This window comes from Bolinopsis microptera, chromosome 11, assembly GCF_026151205.1.
Source record: "Bolinopsis microptera isolate Bmic1 chromosome 11, MBARI_Bmic_1.0, whole genome shotgun sequence".
NCBI classification, from domain to species: Eukaryota; Metazoa; Ctenophora; class Tentaculata; order Lobata; family Bolinopsidae; genus Bolinopsis; species Bolinopsis microptera.
Window position 1 is genome coordinate 13859107 of NC_087082.1, and position 10985 is coordinate 13870091.

Consider the following 10985-nt stretch of genomic DNA (forward strand, 5'->3'; position numbering starts at 1 on the left):
GTTTCAAATTCGCCTCCATTCTTTGTCCTTATATTCCTTACGTTTTTAAGGTAGACATTGCGTTTATTTTTGGGTAGTTGAACTGTATACTTAACCAAGCTAAAGCTGATCTTGATATCCTTTATGGACACAATCTAACTTCTAAGACTCCCAACACAGATTTGTGGAATTAGGGTTCGGTTTGGCAAAATTCCATCTTTCAGTGGAATTCTACGGAGCTGTGTCGGCCTTTTTGAATTGTGATCTTTCTGTTTATAAAAGTTTTTGATCTGTAATTCTCTAAATTGCTCAGACTAGCTCTGTATAGTTGAATGTAATGGTTGACCAGCCAGAAGGTCGCCCTAAAAGCCCTGGTCCTGGAAAAGTTAAGCCTGTTACAAAGAAACACAGCGTATCAAAACCTTATGAGCGTCCATCTTCTAGTCGGGTAAACATATTTGTACTTATTTTAAACAGTATGTTATGTAGAAATTTAAGAAAAGCACTGAAGTTTAGTTTATTATCCTTACGAGTTTTAGGTTACAATTAAGCTTACAGCTTACTAGGCTAAGTAACAAAAAACTAACTTCGCTTCTTCTTCAGGGTGTACTTGCTCGAGTAAAGGAGTTAATAACCCCTGTAACACCAGGCTGGTTAAAGGATCTTGTGTTGAGACCCCCTCAGACAACAAGTGTTACTGATGCTTTAGAACAGACAATTGCTGAGGTAACTGGACTCACCATTCTATTTCTGATATTTTAACTCCTCCATTCTACTTCTAATCTTTCAACTCCTCACCATTCTACTTCTTATCTTTTAACTCTTCACCATTCTACTTCCGATCTTTTAATTCCTCACCAATTCACTTCTGATCTTTTAACTCTTGCTGAAGACTCAAGTTAAATTTTATCATACCCAGGATGCACTACACGAAGAATTCGTTATAACTTTGTTTGAAAAGCATTAGTATGAATTTTAAAAGTTTCAATATTGATTATATCGTTCACAAAGTGATAATCTCCTATTCAGGTCCAGGCAGCTGATGAGAAAGGACCAGAAGAGTTCAAGAAAACCCTGAAATCCCTCTCAATCCCCGTAATTACTGAAGCGATATCAGCTCCAACGCTCCCCTTCACTACTGAGAGAATTCCTGTTAAACCTAAGATCAGTACACCCTCGGTAAGTTTGTTCAATCTTTAACAATGTTTAATATATTTTGTCGGTTTTTTTTTCAAGGAGTGAGTGCGATTACAAAACTAATCGCACTGATTTTCTGAAAGATGCTGTGATATATAAATACAACACAATATACATTATACAAGGGCAAGTTTCTCACGGTACTGGGGGTTTATCTTGTTATCGGTAACCATTATCAGTAAACGGGAAACGTTTAATATAGCTCAATTATATACAACTGAGCGATAGATTATAACAAAAGAAGCTACAATACGATTACACCAGTTATTGCACTCGGCTGCGCCTCGTGCAATTACTAGTGTAATCGCATTATACGCAGTTAGATTATACCGGTTAGATTAGCACGTACAAAATGAAATATCCTGTTATATATTATTACCCTTTAATGGTAAATTTACCCTCAGATTCTAGATGTGACTGAAGTGAACACCAGTCTAAACCAGACTAATCTAAACAAGACTAACGTACTGGAGGAAACTCTGGGAGAAATAAAATGGAGCTCTATCAGACCAGCTGTGAAAGAGAAATACGCGTTCAGTGTAGCTGCCTTCAATACCCCCAGTAAATCACCCAATCTCAGCTCCATATCAATCCACAACAAGTCCCTAACTCGACCTAACTCCTCCCCCTTCACTAACAGATCACGTGTTTCGTTTGGAGGAAACTCTCTACAGCGAACCCTGCTCCACAATCGCACAGCTAACAACACCAGTGCTACTGCTGTGAAGGATGACAAGAAACCTATAAAAGTGAAGCCCATCTCTCGGACCAGTATCCGACCTGGAGTTACCAGCAACACCGCCAAGAAGATTCTAGAACAGCTGGAGTCTCTCTCCCGTCCTCTGGGTCACCTGCCTTCATCCCGACCCAGCACGCCCTCCTCCCGTCCCTGTTCGCGTGCCTCCACACCTCTCTCCCTGTCCCGCCCATCCACTCCTCAACATTTACAACCGTACAAATCAGAGCGTACAGTTCCTATTAGGAGCCTTACTTCTACTCCTCTGGAGAAGTTAGACAAACCTGACATGAACTCGTCTATTATCTCTAATACTGCATCTGTAGGTGGGAAGATAAAGAGGGAGAAAACTAATCACTACTCACGGATCAAGGAGGAGGAAGAAGAGGAACTTATTGTCCCTGATTTTGAAACAGTTTCTGTACCTAAACTAGACTTCAAACCTATCGTCATTGAGCATAACACAGACCACAAGCCCATCAAGATAGTCAATCAGACCCACTCCGCCCAAAAAGAACACGTTTCTTTGAAGGACGCCATTAAAACGACCTTGACAAGCAACATCTCTCCTCTCAGTAATCCTCTGATAAAGAAGAAAAGTTTAAGTCCGGATCAAGAATCTAGTTCCGACAGTAGTTTTAGTTTCTCTGCTCCCATCTCAGTTACCAACGCCCTCGTCAGCTCCACCTCCCTGGCAGACAACGCGGAGTTCAGTTTTGGAACACCGGGCAGTGTGGGTGGGGTTAAGAGCGCCGCTAAATCTATGAGTGTTGAAGATATCCTACGGAGTGATAGAGGAGAGGTTAAGGATGAGGAGAAGGTGAAGATCGCTACTCAACAGCCACCAGGTCGGTCCTTAATTCAGTTACAGCTATTTATCTAGATACTTTACTACTTAACTACTTATCTTCGTAACTACTTATCTACTTTACTACTTAACTATTGTAACTCGGAGCAAGTTGTTGAAACGCCTGTTTATGCAGATCAGTAACATTCCCAACATTCTCCAGGTAGCTGGAGCTGTGTACCCTGCAAGCTGAGTAACCCTAGTGCTATGACACGTTGTAGTGGTTGTGAGGCGCCCAACCACTCACTTCAACTACCAGGACTCTTCACCACGCACTCTCCTATCGGTATTAAACGTGCTCCTATCACACCCATGAAGCCTGCTTGCTCCCCCAAACAGGCTAAACTAGTAAGCTATTTTATTTGCTTTTTTTTAAACTTTAACAATGTTTAAAACTAGTTAGCTATTTTAGTTTATTTAGTCTGCTAAACTTGTTTCCACTTTTGGTTCACTGCGTCCACAAACTAATATATTTTAGATGGTACTTTTAACTAATTAAACTAAACTCTTATTATCTCAGAACCCCCTCACATTTGGAATGAACAAGATAAAAGAAGAATCGAAGGAAGAAAAGAAATCTTCTCCTTTAGTGAAGTTCTCATTCGCACAAAAGCCGGGTTAGTGTTAACTTCACTTCATACCTCATAATTCCTAGATAGGCAGTGTTCTTTTCATTAAATAAGTATATGGTTAATTAGCTGGTAATTAAGGGTAATTGGCTGGTAATTATATTATATCTGTGTTGGAATTTGAGAATAAGGGCTATGTACTTTGTATTACATGATATCTTGATATTTGATATTTCCGATGGGTTAGTTAGAGTATCATGTATTCATGCATGTAATGTAGCGGATAAAGCCTACCATACGCTTCACTGATTACACTAGTACATGTAAAGTAATTATTTGAGCCGCTAGTGCACTTCAGTCTAATCGGGTATTACAAATATCTTGCTTGTGAAACCTCGCATATCTCACGAATACCACTAGGATCAAATAACTATGCAGTATCATTAGCTGCCCTTAAAAGAGTGGTTAAAATCAGATTGGAACTGTAACAAACACTTTTGATCAGCTCACTTTTTAAACATTTATATATTTCTCTTTCCCGCCATTTTTATAATGTCTTAACGTGGTATTTCAGGTTGGTCATGTGATACTTGTATGGTAGATAACAAAGAAGAAGATAAGAACTGTGCTGCGTGCCAAACACCCAAACCTTTTGGTAAGTCAGCATTCTTTAAAATTCTCCTTACAAATCTATGACATATCAGCTAAAATTCTTTTGAGTTCTCCTTACATATATCACATATCAGTTAAAATTCAGAGATCACCAATACAAGCTGAATAATAATGAAAGTAACACAAGAAAAATGTATACAAGTGATCATGATTCAAAACTACTTTAGACTTAGTAATGCTGTCTGTTGGCCCGCACACTTTTACATTATCATAGAATACAACCAGAGAATGTACTATTAAGTGTAACCAACATATGTTAACGCAGCTGCTCCTGAAAAGAAACCTCTAGCTAACAAACTAGCTGGAATGGACAACCCACTGCTGAAGTTCAAGAAAACAGACATGTGGAGTTGTGGATCCTGTATGTTGTCCAACCCTGCTGACTTAACCAAGTGTCAGGCATGTGAGACTGCTAAACCCGCCGTTGTTGAGACTAAAAAACCCGCACTAAACCCGCTTTTGGCGTTGTCCCAGAAGGCTGGCTGGACATGTGATACTTGTATGCTGCAGAATGATAGCAGTGTGGGCAAGTGTTCAGCTTGTGAAACACCTAAACCTGGAGCCGATAAACCAGCTGATAAACCCGCCTCTTCCACTGGTTTGTTATATTTACCATTCATTTTGTGTTTTTTATGGATATCTTGGAGAACCAATGTCATCATAATCTTATAAGCTATAAGAGTTTGTGCTTTAAATGTCCCGAACTAATTATTTTTAGTAAGATTACTTCTATTGATATGATAATGTCATCAAGTGAATGTTACATAATTTACAAACATTTCAGGCGTGTTCCAGCAGCTTGGTAAATTCAAGCAATCAGGCTGGAGCTGTGGCATGTGTATGTTAACCAACACCGACACTGATCTTAAATGCAAGGCTTGTCAAACTCTCAAACCTGGAGTTAAACCAGAAGATATAAAGGAAGAAGTAAAGGAAGAAAAGACAGAAGCGGCAAAGTCTTCCTTCTCATTTGGTATGAGTAGTGTTGCTGGCCTTAACGACAGCAAGGCTGGATTCGGGGACATTAAACCGAGCTCTACATTCAGTTTTGGTGCCAAGGGTGACAGTGGTGATGTTAAAGGTGGTTTCAGTTTTGGTGTGAAGAAGATAGAGGATAAACCTGATAAACCAGCTGAAGAGAAACCTGCTCTTAGTTTCGGAGCTGCTACCGGTAGTAAACGAGCCTTGGAAACAACTGAGGAAGTGAAACCAGTCGAAGCTAAACCAGCTTTTAATTTCGGAGCACCCGTTAAAGAAGAAACGACGAAGCCAGCGTTTGGTTCCCTTACTTCTGACACGGCTCCTAAATTCAACTTTGGAGGAAACAAGGCTGAGAATAAAACAGAAACCACTGCAGCTCCTGCTTTTAATTTTGGAGGAACTGGCACAGCTACTACCACTCCTAGCAAAGCTCCTGCTTTCAATTTCGGGGGAAATACGCCAACTACTGGACCTACTGAAGCAAAACCAGCTGCTGGATTTAGTTTTGGGGGTGCCGCCCCTTCAAGTACCACCCCTTCTACTGGACTTAACTTTGGGGGTACTACTACCAACACTACTGCTGCTGCTCCTGCTTTCAACTTTGGTGGTCCTAAACCTGCTACGGTAAGTTTATACAGTTAAAACCTAAACCCTTCTTACTGCATTGATTTATTTGGACTATTGATAATTTTGTTCTGTACGCGCTGTTCGTGACCACTACATGAAGTTTATCTAAAACTGAAATTGAATTCAGCAAGTCATTTCGTTTAAGCTACCTGTATATCTGCTTATAGCAATTATTTGAATCGGAAATTATTTTCAGAAAACTTCTTCCCCGGCATTCAACTTCGGAGGAACTCCCGCCCCTAAGACTGAAACTCCCTCTTTCCAGTTCGGTGCAGCCCCTGCCCCCACTGGAGAAAACTCTAATTCTAGAGATGGTATGGATGCTTCTAATTCTAGTCAGAGCCCTAAAGGATTCAGTTTTGGTCAGAAACCAGCTGCTGCTTCAAATGGTCCTTCTTTCAGTTTCGGTGCTAATAATAACAGTAAGTGTTTTTACGTGGTGTTTTTTATTCATTTGCACATCAAGCTACCTTGTCGTCATCTACTGTTTATTGAAACAAACTTTTGCAGTTGATACGATTTCTATAAACTGATAAGATCATGTTGTAGCCTAGCCCTTGGACAATGTCATTGGTGTATCCGGAAAATCAGGACCAAGTGTCATACTATGACGTAAATAAAGGACCGGGAAAGCAGTAATACCAAGTGCGCGGGCCCATAAAATACAAATTGTTAGCATTTGAAACACATTGAACCTTTTATTTCTTAAAATGAAAAGCAATCAATGAAACAGCTTTCATATCGCGCGCCAAAAAATTTGCGCGCCCTTTTTGCGCATTTTTCAAATCTTGATGGCTGTCATTCCTGGATTGAGCCACGATAGTAGCTGATGGCGCGATGACAGATGAATACCGAACTTTGAACCGGAATATACCAGACAATCTGGTCCAAAGCTGGAAATTTACCCATGTGTGATTGATATCTATGCCCTAACGTTTTTCTTTTCAGACCAAAGCAGCGCTGGTTTTACATTTGGTGCTAGTACCACAACCACGCCGGCTCCAGCATTCGGGTCTTCATCCTCTACACCAGCATTTGGAGCTGGGACAACCCCAGCTCCTTCATTTGGCTCAACCAGCGCCACTGGTTTTGGCAGCAACAGCGCCTCTACTGCTGCCCCTGCCTTTAACTTTGGTGGTCAGAGCAACTCTACCTTCGGTCAATCCCCCGCCAGCAACACGCCCAGTTTCAACTTTGGTGGACCAGCTAAACCTGCTAGTACCGGCTTTAGCTTCCCCGCTCCGGCTCCTTCTCAACCAGCGTCTACTGGCTTTAAATTTGGAGGAAATTCCACACCAACTCCCGCCCCTAGCTTCAACTTTGGTGGTGGTGCAGCGCCCGCTGCAACTAACAGCAAACCCTTCTCGTTTGGAGGCGGTGGAAACACTAGCACTCCTGCCCCAGCACCTTCATTTGGGGGCGCCAATAGCCCTGCCCCTCCTTCATTCGGCAACACTGCAGCTATTCCGGCTCCTTCCTTCAACTTCGGAGCCGGTACAGCCGCCCCTCCTAATGCGGCCTTTCAGTTCGGCAATCCACAATCCACTCCAACTCAGAACAATAATAACATGTTTAACCCAGTTACCAGTTCAACTACTGGCAGAAGAATCAAGAAGGCCGTGAGGAGAACTAAACGATGAAAATCAGGGGAGTTAGGTTTTTGAAAAGTTTGCACTCTTCGTGAGAAGATTTATTGAGCCAGTTGCTGGGTAAATCGCTGATATTGAAAAGATAACCGAAAGATCTGCAGAGGAAAATATAAGTGTGAAGCTGCTGCTCCAGTTGAGAATTGATAAGTTATTACCGCTGTTTGACTCGCACCATTGCTTATTCTTCCTCTTGATTTTAGATTTAATTTTATTTATTCATTTTATCCAAGAATTTTGATACGAGATCTGCCCGTGGGATGTTTTTTATAGTTCTTCTGCTTCTCTGGTGATTGTCTGAACTCTGATTCTGTTATGTGTTGATTGTGCTATGATTGTCGATCTGGTCGGACATTGAGTTGTTCTGTTGCTAAGAAGATGTGATAACGTGATACCAACGTTATGTGTGTCTCACTGTCGGCTTGACGACGAGTCTGGATTATTTATTTACATCTGCTAGATGTTGAAAGTTGATAGCTGTAGTTTGTTGTGTCCGCTCGACTGAGATGAAAGATTTGATGTCTTTTCAGGGCACGGTGATTGTAAATATTTGTATTTTAAAGGGTAGTTGCTCCAAAAATCTAAATAATTGAGCTCTCAGATAAATTTATCTTTTGTATGTGATTTTTGATATCAAGCTCTGTCCCGGTTTTTATTTGCACGAAACGTATGGCGCACTGTTTGAACTACCAATTGCTAAATAGTTTCATTTTTATGGGTACGATTATTAAGGCAGCTTAGATATGTAACGGCAAACTGTTTTTACTTAAAACTTAGCTCAAAACTGTAATCGCTGTTAAACCAACTCTTCGTTAGAGTTTGTAATTTCCGTGTATTTGAAAACATAAACTATTAGTAGAATTAAACTTGCTAAGTCAGTACACTGATTTGCTTGACTGTCATATGATGCCCTTATATATGGTAATGCCCTACAGAATGATGTCATATGTTTTGTTCGTGCAGTAAATGGGTAAATTTTGAGATTTCAAACAGAGTTGCTGAAAGATCACTGGGTTTCCTTGCCGAGTCATTAGATTGACTTATTTTCGCAGTTCAAGATGTGATCGTTACCTGCTTTATTGTCGATGACGCTTTGAAATAAAGAATTTTAATTCTCAAAACCTCGTGTCACTTATAAAATAAAAGTTAAGTTGGTAAAAAGTTTGACTTGGGAAAATACGGTCATTTTGATGTATCGCGGAACAACGTGCAACGTTGATGTCTTCCTCACGAAGGACCTTATCGTATTACATTTGCGATGCGTCCAGCCGGTACGAAAAGGGAAACCCATTCTCCAGTAAGGGGTCGTTCACAAACTATGTTATCATTTTTTGGCGATCCTTATCCCATTTTACGAGCACCTTGGATCTGAAGCATGTTAAAAATTCGATATTACCCGAAATGAAACTTTTTCCTGGAAACTTAAAATTTTTGGTTGACATCCGGCCTAGCACCTCAACCGACTGAAATTATTTTCACTACTCTAAGGTACGTATAAATATATACCCCTGGTTATATGCCGCTTGTTTAACTAATAGTAAAATAAAAATAAATATAATGATTTAATCGATCAATCACGAGCGAAAAAAATATTTGGGGTTAGGAATTTTTTTTGAAATTTTAATTCTATGAAGGGACAGGAGCTATTCTGATTTTGTTTTGGAAAGCGCAGTTATTAAAAAATTTAAAATCGTAATATAGTTTTTAACGAGAATTTCATTGAAGTTTTAAAAAGACGGATTTGACTAAGACTGAGCTAAATCTAACCAATGAGCCATAGGTTTCCACCCCTATCACACCAGACTGAGTTTAGTCATTTTCCGATACGAGATTGGGGACGGGTTTTGGGGGTTTTATAAAAAACAAAATAAATAATATAAAGGGCCCGGAAAAATTTAAAAATATGTACGTTTTTCTACGTTTATGACCCGCCCGCACGAGTGCGCGGCTCCCCCCGTATCGTAAAAACCCCCCCTTCGGGGTGAAATTTTTCATCTGTTGTATGACCCGCGCGCACGAGTGCGCGGCTCCCCCTGTATCGTAGAATTACTCTACAACGTGGTGGTCACAACGTGATACAATGTCACGTAATATTTTACATTTCAGAAAAAAATACTCAGCCGCGGATAAAATATATAAATAAATTATATATAATAAATATCATTATCATGGCATCACGAATCACGATCATGAACATGATGATCGTGACCTCAAGACTTTTAATCGGTAGAATTGCATATCGCCTGATCAACTTAACTGTTGCCTGACTGTTTAATTGACGATGTCAATTCATGGCAGCTCGGCGCGGCACAGTCAACAGTAGCGCATCTCGCCGATCTAGCCTCATTGTGAGAAGCCTCATTGAGTGCGCGGCGCGGCACTGTAACTCATCGCGCTACAACCTGACTGTGGCCTAGTTGTATCACGTGGGTGACCCCACGGGTCGCTTCACTATAGTGTAGCGTCTTCGACGCTACAGGGGGAGCCGCGCACTTCGTGCGCGGCGGGTCATACAACGTATGACAAAAATTAAAACCTATAATTCGATTGAAAATAAAGCGACAGAGAGAATAATTGGGTCCGTCCCAATCGGGAAAAGGACTGGGGAGACTGTGCGGAAAACTGTTTACATAGACAGCATATTTATTAACGGGTGATACTCGTAAAATATCTGTTCCATATTCGACGAGTCCAACTCGGCGCGCGTCCTGGTAGGTTGTAAACCTACAACATATTTACTGTTTAACATAACATTCCTTATATATTTTATATATTCCATGGTCAATTTTCTAAAATTCACTATAAGTTGCCAGTGTCACTGTCAGTGGTGAAACGTACCTATAATTATATAGCGGCTAAATCGAATATAAAATTCCAAATGTCACGTTACACGTATGTTCAAAAGAAAACACATCACACACACATATTAATTCATAATTCAGTTTTTGGAGTTCGACAAAAAACGGAGAGTGCAATTTCTCGGCATCTTGAAAAAGGATGTGTATTGTGTATGACAATGTCTAAATGCTAAATGACGCAAGCTCTTATCGAAGTCAGGACCGGAGGACTCTTTATCTTACTGGGCCGCGCTCAGCCTGTCATTCCGCCAAATCTTTAATGAACATAATAGCCTGGGGTCCTCAGGTAATCTTTATCCCATGAACCAACTATTTAGCTATCATCTCTCAATAATCGGTTTGGTATCGACGCTACATACTTTGATTTTCCGACTTTAAAGCTGACTTAAGAAACCACGTAATTAATTTTGTCCTTCCTAACATTAAATCGTTGATTTTATTTATATATCACTTTCTTTTTTTCTTCAAAACATTCCAGTACATTATGCAGAAAGTTGGAGATTAAAAATTTTGGAAGCATGTAGGGATATATATTTGATACCAATCGTATATACTAAAAATACTCTAGCACAATTGTAACTGCAGTTTTACAGAACTCTAATGTCTAATGCTTAATGATCACACTTGTAGGTACCACCCGTATTCACACTCAGACCTGAGTTTAGTCATTTTCTGATACGAGATTGGGGACGGGTTCTATAAACAAACAAACAAGTAGAGATCGAGGTGTTTCGTTATAATCTGGCAATAGAAATGCCACGTACGAAAAATTGTAATCGCTCCTGCCTATCTTACTAATACTATGTATAAAGCGAGACGATATATATACAGGGTGGGCCAAAAGTCAGTACCCATATGTTGGCCTTAATAGCT

At 40.2% G+C, this 10985-nt stretch overlaps 2 protein-coding genes across 2 annotated transcripts in view; both read left to right on the forward strand.

Annotated features, from left to right (window-relative positions):
• The window catches only part of LOC134823481 (phosphatidylinositol 3,4,5-trisphosphate 3-phosphatase and dual-specificity protein phosphatase PTEN-like), a 57730-nt gene that overhangs the window by 9226 nt on the left and 37519 nt on the right, over positions 1-10985 (forward strand). The window lies entirely within an intron of this gene.
• On the forward strand, positions 291-8375 carry LOC134823468 (nuclear pore complex protein Nup153-like). Its single transcript, XM_063834938.1, has 11 exons — positions 291-427; positions 583-705; positions 1009-1158; positions 1581-2760; positions 2923-3107; positions 3280-3376; positions 3903-3983; positions 4266-4598; positions 4785-5605; positions 5805-6030; positions 6557-8375. The coding sequence occupies exons 1-11, from the start codon at positions 317-319 to the stop codon at positions 7246-7248; spliced, it is 3999 nt and encodes a 1332-aa protein (XP_063691008.1). The 5' UTR covers positions 291-316; the 3' UTR covers positions 7249-8375.

What these genes read in the sequence shown, in the direction of transcription:
- LOC134823468 (XM_063834938.1), top strand. Translation starts at nt 317, where the DNA reads ATGGTTGACCAGCCAGAAGGTCGCCCTAAAAGCCCTGGTCCTGGAAAA. An exon ending in CTAAGATCAGTACACCCTCG is followed by an intron (nt 1,159 to 1,580) that starts GTAAGTTTGTTC and finishes ATTTACCCTCAG; the next exon opens with ATTCTAGATGTGACTGAAGT. An exon ending in CCCCCAAACAGGCTAAACTA is followed by an intron (nt 3,108 to 3,279) that starts GTAAGCTATTTT and finishes TTATTATCTCAG; the next exon opens with AACCCCCTCACATTTGGAAT.